The sequence below is a fragment of the Trachypithecus francoisi genome, unplaced genomic scaffold, assembly GCF_009764315.1.
Source record: "Trachypithecus francoisi isolate TF-2019V2 unplaced genomic scaffold, Tfra_2.0 Lachesis_group1, whole genome shotgun sequence".
In the NCBI taxonomy this organism is placed as follows: domain Eukaryota; kingdom Metazoa; phylum Chordata; class Mammalia; order Primates; family Cercopithecidae; genus Trachypithecus; species Trachypithecus francoisi.
The window spans coordinates 105371617-105388638 of NW_022681454.1; the positions used below are offsets into that span (position 1 = coordinate 105371617).

General features: G+C 36.3%; 1 protein-coding gene across 7 annotated transcripts in view; it reads right to left on the minus strand.

Moving 5' to 3' along the window:
* The window catches only part of COL25A1 (collagen type XXV alpha 1 chain), a 452942-nt gene that overhangs the window by 63784 nt on the left and 372136 nt on the right, over positions 1-17022 (minus strand). For 6 of the 7 annotated variants that reach the window (XM_033214966.1, XM_033214964.1, XM_033214968.1 and 3 more), the window contains one exon: positions 12441-12485. The exons of the other annotated variant lie outside the window; for it this stretch is intronic. In XM_033214966.1, coding sequence (XP_033070857.1) covers positions 12441-12485 — 45 coding nt within the window. The remainder of the gene's footprint in view (positions 1-12440; positions 12486-17022) is intronic. 7 annotated transcript variants of the gene reach the window in all.

Here is a 17022-nt window from a genome sequence, read left to right on the forward strand (position 1 = left end):
GCACCACTGCACTCCAGTTCAGGCAACAGAAGGAGACTCTGTCTCAAACAAACAAACAAAAAAGAAAGGTTTATTATATGGTTCCAGATTCCACATTGCACCTAACCTTTAAGAAACTACTTGTGGGGTTTAGGATAGTAGCAAAGAAAAATATTAACAATTATCTGAATAGGCTAACCTTCCCCTGTCCAATTACATATCTGCGTGAGGCCAGTTTTTCTTCATATACTTCAATCAAAACAACAAATTGAATGCAGAAGCAGATATGAGAATCCAGTTGCCTTCTATTAAGTCAGGCATCAGACTTGCTATATATATACACACACAAACATACACACACACATATACATATATACACACACACATATACATATATACACACATGCATATATCTCTCAAAATGTCATTCTTCTTGCTCTTTTTAAAAATCTTGTCTTGAAAACCAGTTATATTTCATAAAACATGCTATTTGATTAACATGTAATGGATTTTTAGAACTTTTTCAGTTTTAACTTCTTTTTTTTCTTTTGTTTTCATTTTTGAGACAGGGTCTCACTCTGTGCCCAGGCTGAAGTTCAGTGGTATGATCATGGCTCACTGCAGGCTTGATCCCCTGGGCACAAAGGATCCTCCCACCTCAGCCTCCTGAGTAGCTTGCACTATAGCTGTGCACCACCACGCCTGGCTAATTTTTAAATTTTTTGTAGAGTCTAGGTCTGGCTATGTTGCCCAGGCTGTTCTCGAACTCCTGGCCTCAAGCAATCCTCCTGCCTTTGCCTCCCAGAGTACTGGGATTACAGGTGTGAGCCACTGCCCCCAGGCAGCTTTAATTTCTAATGCAGAAATAACACTAGACATATTCTACACAAACAAAAGCTCTTTCAATTATAATTTTTAAGAATGTAAAGGGATTCTGAGACCAAAAAGTTCAAGAACTGCTAGAACAAAAATGCAGAATTTTATTAAAGGCTGACTTTTCAAGCTGGAGTCTTAATAGAGGATTCTGGCTTTGTTAAGGTGTGGCTTAGTTAAGACTTACCATGCAAAAATGCAAGCAAAGCACTTAGCCTCTCCCTAGAATGAAGTCAGTGTGCAATAAATGCTTGTTATTATTGTTTCCCTTATGTTACAGGCTTACAAATGTTAGCTGTCTAGTAGTAGTAGTAGTAGTAGTATAGTAGTAGTAGTAGTGACAGTAGCAGCAGCGGCAGCAGCACCAGTTGCAGCAGCAGCAGCAGTAGTAGTAGTGTTACAACATTTCTGCAACCTAATTGGTAATATACAAGGTGCCTTCTTGTCACCTTTTAATCTGCCTAGGGTTATACTCAATACTACTTCAACTTCTTTCAAGAAGTAACCCTAACTTTTCTCAGTTGAATATGTCATTAGTTTATGAGACAATATCCATCTGCCAGAGCAGTTGAGATTGCAAAACCAAAAGAGGTTTAAAACACATCAGAACTGTGTAAGATAGAGAAGTGACAAGTTTACTAAGAATGAGTTTTCTTCCTTCAAAGAGGGACAGAAGAAAATGTTCCTACCTATTAATTTCCCTAAATGAATGTAATCTTAAAAAAAAAAAAAAACCATCTTTTTGAAAAGAATTGATATACGGTTTAAAGGTTCTAGAATCTCCTAAAATGTCTAGGCAAAAGGCAATGACGATCTAAGTTTATAGAAATATTTTCTTGTAATAAAAAAATAAGCAAATGACTACTACACTATAGTCCCAATTAGTCATGATTTTTCGTAACCAGGGTAGAGGAAAGAGACCAGGTTGGGGAAGAAGGCAGGAGGAAGCAGCTGAAGTACGATTCAAAGGCAAAGGACTTTTAGGAAATCGTCTTTGGAGTCAATCAGATCTCACAAAAACAAACTTACATCAGTTTTCAGGGCAACAAACAGGAGAAATAACTTTAGGTTGGAATGTATAATAATTATCACAGCTATTTTACATATTTAATCTCCCTTAATCAATGGGACATAGGAGAGTAGTAAATTGAAAATAATCCTCACGTATTTGTCTGGGTAGACAAAGTGAGGGAGGAAACTGGAACTATAATAGAATTAGGCACTTACATTACTTTTAATGAAGGAAAAAAATAAATCCAGAATTTTTTTTTTTTCATTTTTCTTTTTTGCTGGGCAATTACCTAAATTAGAAAATCCAAATCATAATTTCAAAATGGACCATTTTAGAAATAACACGAGAACATAAAGCAGAGATCTTTTGAAAAGGGCATGTCCTACTCCCATTATCAGGGAAATGTGGATTTAAACAGGCAGACTACAAGTAAAATAGCTCTACCATTGAAGTAAAAACAATAAAGTAGGACATTTTCTGAAAGTATTTAAAGTTAATGTTCTGTTAATGCATTTTAAAGAAAATAACAAAAATGTCTAAGAAAATAGGGAAAAGACAAAGACTTAAACCTCTGGCTTGTTGCATTTATCAGGATGCCAATGAATAGCATAAGAATAAGTTGGGGCCGGGCGTGGTGGCTCAAGCCTGTAATCCCAGCACTTTGGGAGGCCGAGACGGGCGGATCACGAGGTCAGAAGATCAAGACCATCCTGTCTAACCAGGTGAAACCCCGTCTCTACTAAAAAATACAAAAAATTGGCCGGGCGCGGTGGCTCAAGCCTGTAATCCCAGCACTTTGGGAGGCCGAGACGGGCGGATCACGAGGTCAGGAGATCGAGACCATCCTGGCTAACACGGTGAAACCCCGTCTCTACTAAAAATACAAAAACTAGCCGGGCGAGGTGGCGGTGCCTGTAGCCCCAGCTACTCGGGAGGCTGAGGCAGGAGAACGGCGTAAACCCGGGAAGCGGAGCTTGCAGTGAGCTGAGATCCGGCCACTGCACTCCAGCCCGGGCGACAGAGCGAGACTCCGCCTCAAAAAAAAAAAAAAAAATTAGCCAGGCGTGGTGGCGGGCACCTCTAGTCCCAGCTACTCGGGAGGCTGAGGCAGGAGAATGGCGTAAACCTGGGAGGCGGAGCTTGCAGTGAGCTGAGATCAGGCCACTGCACTCCAGCCTGGGCGACAGAGCGAGACTCCGTCTCAAAAAAAAAAAAAAAAAAAAAGAATAAGTTGGGTAGAGCACCAGTTATTTCAGAGTTACTTTAATCTGTTTTTTTCCTCAGGTATTATACATATTTCTCCTCTCATTTCATAGATATTCCACATTCTCCATCTCCATCTGTTCACTCACTATGTCGTTAGATAGCATGTTAGGTTTTTACTTTTGTTATCAGTGAGAACAACAAGATGACAAAGTCAACTGGGACTCCTCACATTGGTGCTGAGGATAGACAGTGTGTGGAAGGGAATGCGTGAAGGCAACCAAGAGACAGATCTGAGACCATCACTGCTTGCAAAGTTAGTGCCTAACTCATGGGCAAGGACTTCATGACTAAAACACCAAAAGCAATGGCAACAAAAGGCAAAATAGACAAAACGGATCTAATTAAACTAAAGAGCTTCTGCATAGCAAAACAAACTACCATCAGAGTGAACAGGCAACCTATAGAATGGGAGAAAATTTTTGCAATCCACTCATCTGACAAAGGGCTAATATCCAGAATCTACAAAGAACTCAAACAAATTTACAAGAAAAAAGCAAACAACCCCATCAAAAAGTGGGCAAAGGATATGAACAGACACTTCTCAAAAGAAGACATCTATGCAGCCAACAGACACATGAAAAAATGCTCATCATCACTGGTCATCAGAGAAATGCAAATCAAAATCACAATGAGATACCATCTCACACCAGTTAGAATGGCAATCATTAAAAAGTTAGGAAACAACAGATGCTGAAAAGGATGTGGAGAGATAGGAACACTTTTACGCTGTTGGTGGGAGTGTAAATTGGTTTGACCATTGTGGAAGACAGTGTGGCAATTCCTCAAGGATCTAGAACTAGAAATACCATTTGACCCAGCAATCCCATTACTGGGTATACACCCAAAGGATTATAAATCATGTTACTATAAAGGCACATGCACACGTATGTTTATTGTGGCACTATCACAATAGCAAAGACTTGGAACCAACCCAAATGCCCATCAATGATAGACTAGATTAAGAAAATGTGGCACATATACACCATGGAATACTATGCAGCCATAAAAAAGGATGAGTTCAGGTCCTTTGCAAGGACATGGATGAGGCTGGAAACTATCATTCTGAGCAAACTATCACAAGGACAGAAAACCAAACACTGCATGTTCTCACTCATAGATGGGAATTGAACAATGAGATCGCTTGGACACAGGGCGGGAAACATCACACAACGGGACCTGTCGGGGGGTGGAGGGCTGGGGGAGGGATAGCATTAGGAGAAATACCTAATGTAAATGGTAAGTTGATGGGTGCAGCAAAACAACATGGCACATGTATACCTATGTATCAAACCTGCACGGTGTGCACATGTACCCTAGAACTTAAAGTATATATATGTGTGTGTGTATATATTATATATATAAAGTTAGTGCCTAACTAAGGTGAGAGAGAATAGTAAAAAGAAGGAAGACAAGGATGAGGAGAAGGAGTAGTGAAGATTCAGGGAGGGAGGGAAGGAGAGAAAGAGAGGAAGACAAGAGGAGAAATAATGGAGAGGAACAGGCATTTTAAAATGTTCTCCTCCTTTCTCCATCACGATAAAAATTAAATCCAGATTTAATCTGTTCTCTTTGTTTTTGTTGTTTTCTGTTGTATTGTTTTGTTTTGTGTTTACGTGTCCTGGAAATCTCCAACTAGATCTACTCTTGGAACAAACAGAACAATCTAAACAATGTATTATCTAACCCTTAAAATAAGTATAGAACTATGATTTAATCAAAACCTGGGGATAAAATATATATAACATGATTTATCAGAAGCCTTAGGGCAATCCAAAATTGTAATTACTAACACATAATAGCTGGCGTCCTATTCTGTTCCCCAAGCCACATGCTAACCAGTGACTGAATGGGATGTCTGCAATATGGATATCTCAGCCCTGTTAGTGTTATTATAGCATAGGACTAATGCAGCTTCAAATTCCAAAATGAAGACAAATTTGGTCTAATTTTCTAGTCTTCTCCTGGATATTGCATCTGATTTCTTCCTGAATTGTTTCACGCATTTTATCCTTTGGTTATTCTTAACATTAATTAATAGCTCACCATCAATGAGTTAAAAACCAGGTCTCAAAGCTAAGACTACAGCACATTTCCCTTTGTTGACCCTGTAGAAAAGATGAATAATAGAATAGCTGTGGTTTTGGCAACAACCTGGGGTTCAGTTAGTAAAGAAGAAATGCTATTAATTCAGAATAAAACACAATGTAGGCCTGACAGTAAACTGCCGGGAGCAGCCGCAAGCTGAAAATCTGACACAGGTTGCTAATTTGGACAAAAGATTTAAACAGCCAGGGCACATAAAGATACAGAAGCAAGTCTGTGGAGAATAACTATAGCTGAAATCAGAGGTGTATCTTCATATGACCAACTGTGGAAGGCCTCATCATCTCACATTGATCTTTTCATTTAGGCAGTCATAACTTCAATCTTGTAGTATAAGCTCAGTGACTATCAGCCACAGTACCTAATGTGCACTATATTTGAAAAAGGATCCTATTTTTGCATGGAACAAAAAGTCGATTTTTTGTTGTCGATTAGGGTATGAGCATTAAACCTCTCTCTTTCTCCTTTCCTCTTGTGTCCATAAACTGGCTATATGTACACAGAGAAATGACGTAAACTACAGAAGATTTAGCTATAGGAAAGTAGGTCCTATTCATTCCATATAAGATAGCTACCTTTAAGGTAAGATTTTTGACTGATGCCCCTTCTCCTCAACTCCTTTGCTATTACTTTTAAAAAATTCAAATAGTCTAATGAGATAGCAGCTTAAATACCGTCTTCTGGCCAAAAGGCAAAAAACTAACAAATAAAAAAAACCATATGAACAACTACGATCTCTAGCAACCACAAGGGAAACAAACAAATATTGGCCTTCTATTTTACAGAAAGGCAAGGCAAAGCTGGAAAATTCCTTAGGAACATGACATTTCTGAAATCTAACAATGACTACCAAAGGTCTCATTAAGTCTTAGGATTCAATAATAAAATCATGACTGACTTTTCTTCAAACCCACATTTACTATGTAGCAAAAAATTTCAAGTGACCTTATTTTATCTTCTAAAATGGTTCTTGGGACAGTTCACTTAACACTCTTTTGCCAAATTTACATAATGATGAAAAGAATCAACAAATACTTAGATGGGATTATTAGTCAATGTAAGAAAGGAGGAGACAGCTTCCATCATACAGAAATGACTCATCAGGTGTTTCCCTATAAACTTCCAGAATTTACCGTCTGCTAAATGGAATGGTGGCCAGAATGTCTTGACTGATTAGCTGTTGCCCATAGAAAAATCTCTGGTTTTTCATTTTACCATTTGTTTTATTTTTGTAAGTCATTATCAATTAAAGGAGTAAAAAAATTACTTTTTAATCCCTCTAAAAAAACCTCTAGTATACCAGGTTAAAGCAAGTACTTTTTTCCATGATATTTATTACCCCCGAGAAGATCCAGTTTTCATTGCCCAATAAATAGTATAGCAGGGCTTGAAAAATATGTGCTGATCTGCCTGGGTGCTAAAAGCATCACCAACAATTTTGATTAACGTGTCTTGACACTGAATGCATTAGCCATACAATATTCTTCTTGCTTAAAGGCTAATTAGAATTCAAGGCAGCATGATACCTGCTTTTGAGGATTACAGTAAGAACATTTGTTGTAATAAGAACCATCAGGCAGCCAGTTTTGGTAATGATTGATATGTAAAATTATTGAGGGGAAAAAAAAATGAGAAAGTAGAGTCTGCCCCCAAAACATTTATTTCCCTTAAGTATCAAATTTTAGTGTAAATTAAAACATCTTGGTGGCACTGATTAAAATGAACTATAATAGCAGGTTTATTTAAAATCCAGAAAACATACCTTTGTGATTTTTTTTTCTTAACTGGATTACATCCTGAAAGCATATTCCTTGTATTTATTTGAGGCTTCATTCTGGCTGCTAAAAATATCTGATTTCTGGTTATTTGAGTTTCCTAATTGGACTCTCCAATTATTCAACTTTTCAGATGAACTTTGTGCAGACAGGAAATAATTATATGTAACGATAACACAATGTTATTTGTTTAACGAGTACTCCATTTTCTTTTTCTCTTTTAGGAATTCATTTCACATCCTATGTTGCTTCCAGAAGTTTTTCTCTGCTATTTTTAAAATGTGATTTGATGTTTTTGAGGAAGGAACCTCATCTCTGGTGGATTTAGAAGATAAGCTTCTATTAGATTACCGAGCACTGTACTTAATCCTAAGAATGCCAGAGTAAATGCTTCTGCCACCTGTAAAAGCTAGTCTTTATATAATTTAGTGGCAAGAATTATTTCATATGCTGGGATATAAAGAGTTAGTTACTGTCTCATATCCTCTTAGTCCCCAAGTTCTTGATCTTAATATCAAATTTTCACTAATGTGGAAGCCAGAACAAAAATATCAAGCTTTGAAGCACGATAATACTGTGAAAATGTATTTGCCAATAAAATGATTTCATATAATTTTTACAGCATTACATCTCCCTTGCTCCACATTCCCCCCACCCCCCACCTTTTTTGCTTTCTGAATATGGTGAAATAAACTGGTGGTATACTTTTTTTTTTTTTCTTTTTGAGATGGAGTTTTGCTCTGTTGCCCAGGCAGGAGTGCAGTGGCACGATCCTGGCTTACTGCAGCCTCCACCTCCCAGGTTCAAGTGATTCTCCTGCCTCAGCCTCCCGAGTAACTGGGACCTCAGGCATGTGCCACAACACTTGGCTAATTTTTGTATTTTTAGTAGAGATGGGGTTTCACCATGTTGGCCAGGCTGGTCTTGAACTCCTGACCTTAACTGATCCACCCACCTCGGCCTCCCAAGTGCTGGGATTATGGGCGTGAACCACCATGCCCGGTCTGGTGGTACATGTTGAAAGAAGGAAAAGCAAGTGCTGAAAATCTATATTTATTTATTTATTATTATTATTATTATTTTGAGATGGAGTCTTGCTCTGTTGCCTAGGCTGGAGTGCAGTGGCACGATCTCGGCTCACTGCAACCTCTGCCTCCCTGGCTCAAGCAATTCTCTTGTCTCAGACTCCCGAGTAGCTAGGACCACAGGTGCCTGCCACCACGCCCGGCTAATTTTTGTATTTTTACTAGAAATGGGGTTTCAACTTGTTTGTCAGGCTGGTCTCGAACTCCTGACCTCAGGTGATCCACCCGCCTCGGCCTCTCAAAGTGTTGGGATTACAGGCGTGAGCCATTGCAACCGGCCTGAAGATCTGTATTTATGAAAAATGTCTTGGGTTAGGTAACATTGACTGGGGCCTGGAGAATTTCCGTCATTACATGTCAAGGTTTGCTTTTACTTTTCCTGTGAACAGAACCAGGAAGGAGAACACTGAAAGTGCCATGTCCTATGCCTACAACACTGTGGTTCTTCATCCTTTGTTCCTGGGATACATTTGGGTAATAGGAAAGGTGTATAGTGTGATGTCATGTTTGGAGAAAAAGCAGGTGATCCTGACTTCTCTTAAAGTAACATCCACTGGTCACAGCAAAGGAGTTTTCAGAATTTACATTTACTAACCTACAGAATATACATGGCTTTATATCCTATAGGTTAAAATTACATGAGGAAAGACTGTATAGAACATGTGTGTAACCAATGTTTCCAATATTTTGAGCTGCCCTGAAAGAAAGAGATAACAATAACCCAAACTGCTACAGCATTTACTACCTGCTTGGCAATATTTTAAGAACTTTACATGTATTAGTGCATTTAATTTTCACAACAACCCTCTGAGTTATGGTCAATGAGTCCCATCTTATGAGGAAACTGAAGTACAGAGAGATGATAGAAGTTGCTCCACATTATGTTATTGATAAGGGGTGGACAAGGATCTGCACATTGGTGGTTCTGAAGTCTGCTCTATCCTGCTTACTGCTAGGGTAACATAACCATAAAAAGGGGGTAAGTAATGTACTTACACTTTTCAAAATAAGGGTAGAGAGCAAGGCCTAAGAAAATAGGAACTTAGAATCTTACTCTTTTATGTAGTATCAGAAAAGCTGGTTACAATAATTTTACCCATTAAAAATATATGAAGGCTTGTTTCAGAAACTAATTTTCTGGGCTCAAATCTTATTCCAGAAGATCAATGTCTGCATGGTACATTGTATATAATTTAATTTTCCCAGTTGAACATCGTGACACTATATGAACCATGAATGCACGGAATAGGAATTCCAAATGTCTTCCATATGGTAAGAGGACTTTTGGATACTTCTGCAGGAAGCTTAAGGGTAGCTCGAAATTAAGTTATGCCTGTTCTTAGTGACTTTTATTATGTATGCCTAAGGTATTAGCACTTTTCTCTGAGTGGGACCCTGAGGTGATAGATAGATGAGTCTGCTGTCTGTATTTAGGCACTTTGCTCATTTCCTGAGAGCTGTGGAAGGCATGTGGATGCTCATTAAGTTTCCCACCATTCCCCGAGAGCAACAGGTGGTGAATCAAAGCTTCCCTGGTATGTCATGGCTGGTTTCCTCAAAGTCTTGGAAATAAGGGATGGCATTCACATGCTCTCTGTAGCACCAACAGATAAGAAGGAGATAAATAGCAACAGGAAGTATTTTCAAAGCATAAACAAACACACAGGTCTAGGAAGATTATGAGTAAAGTGCTTGCTACCACACATTCTATATCCATACATGGTGGTTTCATCTTTTAAATACTGTTACTTGTTCAAACTATGAAATCATAGTTAACTGTCCTGTGGTGGCTACCTAATAGAAGAAATGTAAATTAAAGGAAAAAAGAACATTTTAAGTTAAGAAAACTATGTCATGAAATTATAAGCCTTTAACTCTACATTTATAAATATCCAATGACCAATAGTTGTGATGTATCTTTAAATTGTCTCCTTTTCAAAATTACTAATTTATAGTGAGCACTGACTACATTATAAGGAAAGCATATCTCCCACATCCTGATTAGAGAAGACAAAGCTTATTAACCAAAAATAGAGCCTAAGATTTAAATCAAATACCAGATAGTTAACCAACAGTACTTGGTAATTATATAGAAGAGTATCTCTAGTGATTGATGAATAGAGTTTTTGTCAATTAATAGTTCTTTTCACTATAGTCAGCAGTCAATGAGAGAAAAACAAAAGAAAATATCAGAGCTACCTGACCTCGACAAACTCCATCTGGCCATTTCCTATGACCTGAGGAATAAAAGCGTTTGCTAGAGGTGGCAAATCGTTTAACACCCCTCTCAACTTCAAAAAGCTCAAAACATTCTGACTAGTCCACAGATGACTAGGCAAATTCCAAGGATCCAGTGGGATATTTTTGTGATGGAGGATATAAGACTAAAGTAAGATGATAAACAGTATAATCAAAATTGCTTTTTTTTTTTTTTCCTTCGGAGGGAAATAATCAATTCCACATTCTCAAGTACTCTCTCTCTCCAAGAAAGTGCTTCAAGCTCAGGAGAACGGACAACTGGATTTCAAAGCACAGAGGTTCCTGTGAGAGAAGCTGATAACCCGATCACCTACAAGCACTTGCTGCAGGAAACTGCTTCAGCCCTTCCTAATGCCTCTCCTTTTAAATGCTTTCCCCTTTATTTATAATGCTACAAGGTTATTTTTGATTAATGCTGAGTATCACTTTCTTATCACTTTAAACAAATAGTTTTAAAATTTTTATGATCTTCCCATTATTTGTAAAAAGCCATCTTTGTGTGTGTGTGTGTGTTACTAAGGAATGCCATAATTTAACTCTGTAATATGAAACCACCTATTAATTTGTGAAGTTATTTTTGCTAAATATCAAATGATAAGGAAGTGACTTCAACTCTTTAGTAAACTGCTGTCATAGAGTGTTACTTTTTCACCAAAGAATCCAAAGACTAAAAATCTATTAAAAGGACATATCTGAACTTTTATGATACTAATCTAGAAATATCAAACAAAAAGATAGAACTAAAATTGCTGAATGCCAACCAAGAAGACATAGCTTTCATGTTTATCAATTATACCAAATATACTCATAAAATATTATATATATCATATGACCTCTGAGAACTCAATAATATATCTATCTTAAAATCATATTATTTCACATAACTCACACTCAAAGCAGAACCTTCATAAAACAGTATACACAACTCTCACACTAGAAGTAGGCATGCTAACTTTATTTTTCTTTTTTAGAGATGGAATCCCACTCTGTTGCCCAGGCTGGAGTGTGGTGGCGTGATCTCAGCTCATTGCAAGCTCCACCTCCCGGGTTCAAGAGATCCTCCTGCCTCAACCTCCTGAGTAGCTAAGATCACACCTGGCTAATTTTTTTTTGTATTTTCAGAGAGACAGCATTTTACCATGTTGGCCAGGCTGATTTCAAACTCCTGACCCAAGTAATCCGCCCGCCTCGGCCTCCCAAAGTGTTGGGATTACATGAGCCAACATGCCTGGTCTAGGAATACTAACTTTGGAATGGACTAATGTAAACAGAGATTGATTCAAAACTTTATAAGATGAGAACAACAAAAGGAAAATGTATTTGCATTATGTTAACCCCTATTAAGTAGTTCTAGAATATATCTTAAAAGTTTTAAAATAAGAAGCTGATTTTAAAGGAGCAACTATATCTAAGGCAGTAGAACTTTAAGCCTTGTCAGTTGCCATGTAAACAATTTCAAACACTTTTTAAAAATGCTTTTAACATTTTTAAGTGGTTTACGCCCATTTAAAACAAATGTTTTCAAACTAAGCTTTAAACAATTATTTCAAAAGATATTTAGAAAGTTTATGGGGACAGTGTATGTGTTGGGTCAAAATATTTTAGTAATATGATTTGTACTTTGCAGTGATAATTATTGAGAGGAAGTAGAAGATAAATGTTTTAAAGGGATTATTATAATGAGTGAATCACAAAAACAGCTGCCTAAATGTTAGATTTATGGGGATGTTAAGACTCTAATTCTGATCAAAATCTGATAGGGTCTTAAGAATAAAATTAAAATGTGAAGGTAAAGAGACATTTTAGACTTTAAAGAATTCCTGTGACTTCAAATGAAGTGACATTTACATTTATTTAAGGGGCAATAGTAAGTTAAATGGAGAAATAAACAATCCATTTCGCCATGGCAAACTTTAGAGGTATCTGTGCTTAATTTTTAATTTAAAAATTTAGTTAGTTGAGATGGCTGGAGAGTACTTAGAGAACAGCAATTTATTTTTATTTTTCATTTTTCCCTATTTTCCTCCAATTTGGGTAAATCTCATAATTACAGTTCTGTGAAGCCAAGACTGTCCGTGCAGTATTTACCTTTATCCCCGGAAGTCCAGGAAGCCCAGGAAGCCCTGGTTCACCCTACATAGGAAAATCATATAGCATTATAGAATGATACTCACTCAGTTACAATATCTGGAGAAAAACATGGCAAATGTTCCTAGCTCAACACTTTCTGCAAAGATAAATTAAAAAACCATCTACTTTCAAAAAGTTTGGTGAGATCATACAATTCAGTCAACTCTTGATTTAGAAATGGGTTGACCACTTCACAGATTTTTTGGGATTTTCTCTCTTCCTTTCAGTTCACTGCACATTGGTATCTCTGTCAGATGGCGAGAAAGAGGAGTCAAAAGAGAAGAAACTCCCATATTTCATTATTTCTCCATTAAATAATTTGTTGGGGAGGCTCAATCTATTTGCCCAAATGAAGATAACGTGTGCATTTCAACAATGCATCCTATCGCAGTATTCCCTCACCTTAGATAATCAAGAGTTGGCTGTATGAACAGATGGTCACATCAAAACAATATTCATTAAAAGTCTTGCTCACTTAAAAAGTATAGTAAGCTTTCCTTTTCATTCCTGAATGATGAGAAGAAAAATAAATACTTAAGATTAAACCTAACTCCAGTCTGTATTTCTGACAATTGTTGAGTCTGAGCAACCCTGCTTAGCAGCTTAGGGCTAATGGTACCATGCAGCTGTTGCTGAATACAGGTTTGAGATTAAGTAGTACATTTTGGGTGAGCATATTGGAGTCAAGCTTAACCTTCTCATTTTCACAGAGTTGTCTACATTATTTTAAGCCCAAAGAATGATAACAAGAGGTTCTATTGCTTAGAAAATCTCCTGAATTCTACTAAAGAAGTATAAAGGAATCTCAGGAGAAAATAAAAGTCCTCTCTGTTGGATTGAAGGGACTATTTTTTGTGGAAATAACATTTGAAGGCAAAAGGGTGATACTATTTCATGATGGCCAGTTAGTGGGATGACAACTAAAAGACACAGGAGCATTAAACTAACAGTTAAGTGACAAAATAAAGCATTTCCTTTCATCTAAATGCTTTAACAATCCACATTTCAAGGTACATCCACTAAGTCCAACCAGAAAGTATTATTACTTTCAAATTATGAAACAGCATAGTTTGTTCTAGTATTATCACAAAGTGATGTCTGAGACTGCTTGTTAAGCTGTGTGATTAGATCAAAAAAGGACAATGGTTTTCTTGATGATTTAGGTCAAAGTTACTTCAGGAATGCAAAAGAAAAATGATTCTGTCTGAAACTATATAAATGAAGGTTTGCATTGTGAACAATAAGACTAAAATGAGATTAAGCCAGAGGAGAAAGGCTGATTATTAAGAACTTGTTATTCCATTCAAAGAATGTCCAAGTAGTTAAATTTCACACAGATATAACATTATATATTTGATCTTCTTTTACTTTCTCTTTTACCTTTAAATCCATGAGTTTAAGAGGATCCAGTGAAAAGAGTTTGTATATATTTTTTGCTGAAAATTCTTTTATATTAAAAAAGTATAAGGCCCTTGAAAACAGTAAATTGCAATAGAATATACAACTAATAAAAGTAAACATATTGATGGCAAATCTATAGCTTTGTATGGTTTCAGAAAAGTCCCCCAAAACTCATTTTTGAAGACATTCCATCTGAAACATTTGTGGAAATATGTAGGTTGTAACATTATTGCCCAACAGGTGTTCTTGTCATAACTTTCCCTCCCACCAAATGAAAGGATTGAATGACTACTTTAAAGAAAGATATTTATTTAAACATGCATGCATACATAGACACACACCCATATTTTTAATCAAGAAAAAGATGTGTAAGACATTATGAAATATTTTATAATGTAGATTGACTACTTACAGAGATTGAGCATTTAACTTTTCTCTACATCATATGTGTACTATGTATGTGTATTAAGTAATAAATGTGTTTTTTAGTGAACAGATACTTTAGAAATTCTTATTCTCATAGTTTTCATATTTCATAATTTGACCTTTCCAAGTTTATGTTTATTAGTTGATATGATGAAATAATACATGTAATGTTACCCTTTGTGGAACACCGCCTAACATTTTTAGGAAGACATTTTTTTCCTATATAAATCCTCTGTCTTTATACCATAAAAGGGTATCTTCTAACTAGGATAAGTGTGTCCAACCCACAGCCCACAGGCCCATGCAGCCCAGGATGGCTTTGAATGTGGCCCAACACAAATTCATAAACTTTCTTAAAACGTTATGAGATTTTTTGTGTGATTTTTTTTTTTTTTTTTTTTAGTTCATCAGCTGTTGTTAGTGTTAATGTATTTTATGTGTGGCCTTAGACAGTTCTTCTTCCAATGTGACCCAGGGAAGACAAAAGATCGGACACTCCTGAACTAGGCAATAGCTTTTCAGTTAACTTCTCCATTCTTGCCTATTCCTTGGCTCAGGGGCTTCTCTCAAGAACTCAGTTTGGGGATGTATAGCCCAAAATTTGGGATCAGATCTTGGTCATAATTAGGATTTTGTTCATTATCCCATTCAAAGGGGATATCAAAATAAATCAAAAGTGTAACATATCTCTGTAAAGCTTAACCTTCAGGTTTAGACTTTTGCTTTTTTCCCCTTTCTTTCACCTTTCACTCTTCATTACAGGAGAACCTCAAAATCAGGACTCAGCCTTCACCTCATGTCCCTGCTAGAGTGCTCTATATATTTCTAGAGAGTTTAACTGGGAGGGGCCCTTCTGATAGGAGATCAAGTAATTTTACTCCTTTAAAATTAAAATATTTATTTTAAAAAGATGTGGGAAAGTTAGGAAGGAAAGAATTAGGTGATGAAACACAATACTTATTTTATAAATCTATACACTCACTCTACAAGCACATATATACACTCCAAGTCACACATCAATCACATAGTAAACTCTTGAGGCTATAAAAGAAAGAAAATCCAATGAATTATTCCTACATTATGAATATAACTCTAGATCTCAAACTCTCATGCTGAAAAAGACCACACAGTGGAAAGATAACTGATGAGTTTTTTGCTGTGTCACAATGTTCTGTACTTTTCTGGGGTGTCTCTGACACAGGAGCCTAAGTGCCAATGAACCCCCAGCATTGTTCTGCAATGGAGAGGAAAATGCTGTGGAAGATCTCTTGAAGGAATTCTGTACTCAGTTCAGCTTATTTCTCTAATCTACATCAGCAGCAAGCAAGGACATACTTTACTTTTAAATCAACTTTGGGATAAGTATTGCCAAATCCCGATATTAGACAAAGGAAGTCATAATATTGTGGGAAAGTGGGATTGTATCAAAGGGTAGAATCTGGCCTAAATATTAATGAAAAAGACGATGCTCACTTTAGGGCACATATTCATTCAGGAGAACTGTAAGCTTTTAAGGATTCTGCCCCTTCTCGCAATATAGTTTAAAACTGGTTTTTAATGCAATGCAAAGGAAATCCAGTGTTCCCATGTGTAAATCTATAAACTTCCAGAATGAATCTAAACTGTATTTCTAAGTAATCATTATGATAAGGCAACATTTTATTAAGTAATTGAAAATCCATTTGAATATTCCACTCTGAAAACAGTGAAAACTATACAAGATTATAGCAGGTTTGTTTTGGTTTATTTTTTAGAGACACAACTGTTTTACAGACTTTTTAGCAAATCACGGATTTGGAGAGCGGTAAAAACTTAGACTTTAAATTTAAAAGACTAAAGGACCTAAAATTAGATTGCCTGAGAAGATCACTTGTTTTTTCAAACCAAAGCAGACCATGGATCTCTGTATCACTAATTCCAAATTTCTCAAATAAAGAACTGATAGGAAATCTTAGAAAATAAATAGTAAAATTTGCAGAGTTCTGCTAGGCTCTTTGAAAGAGTTTCAACTTTACTTAAAACTGGGCCTAATGAGTCATTGCTTAGACTCTTAGTTTGAAGAGAAAAATCTGTTTTTAAATTAGAGAAATGTTAAAAGAATGTGAAAGACCTCCTCAAAAATTATGTTCATCCTAAGTGTTTAAAATGAAGTAATTATCCTCTCAATGACTTCAAGAAGGTGGAAATATTATTTTACTATATCTTAAGGTTACAAAATACAAGAAGGGATTTATTCTCTCTTTTCTGCTAATGAGGTAAATTTTATTTGTCTATTCATATGTTTATCTACAACATCAGCTACTGCTAGACAAAGGCAGAGTCATGATCTTTAAGAGATTTATCCTAATACAGAATCCACATTTACATGCTAGCTACATCTGTGGTCTAAAATCTGACTGTATAGGCATCGATATCCAAATGCTCAGATAATAAACTGCTAGCATGTGTTTCCTGTTTCAGACTCAAATGAGAGTATGAATCTAAACAGATTCACTGCATGTCCTCTAATTTATTGCTAAAATGACGTACAAATGCAAAAACCAAAAACTAATGTATCTAAAAAATGGTATGGCTAGTGCCTCTAATTAAAATTTAGTTCATTAACAAATTTAGTGTGTATAACAACACTCATGGCACAAGTAGATATAAGTCACATAAAAAATTATCAGTATGGAAGCATTTGCAATGATAGGAAAAGGAATATAATTCATAA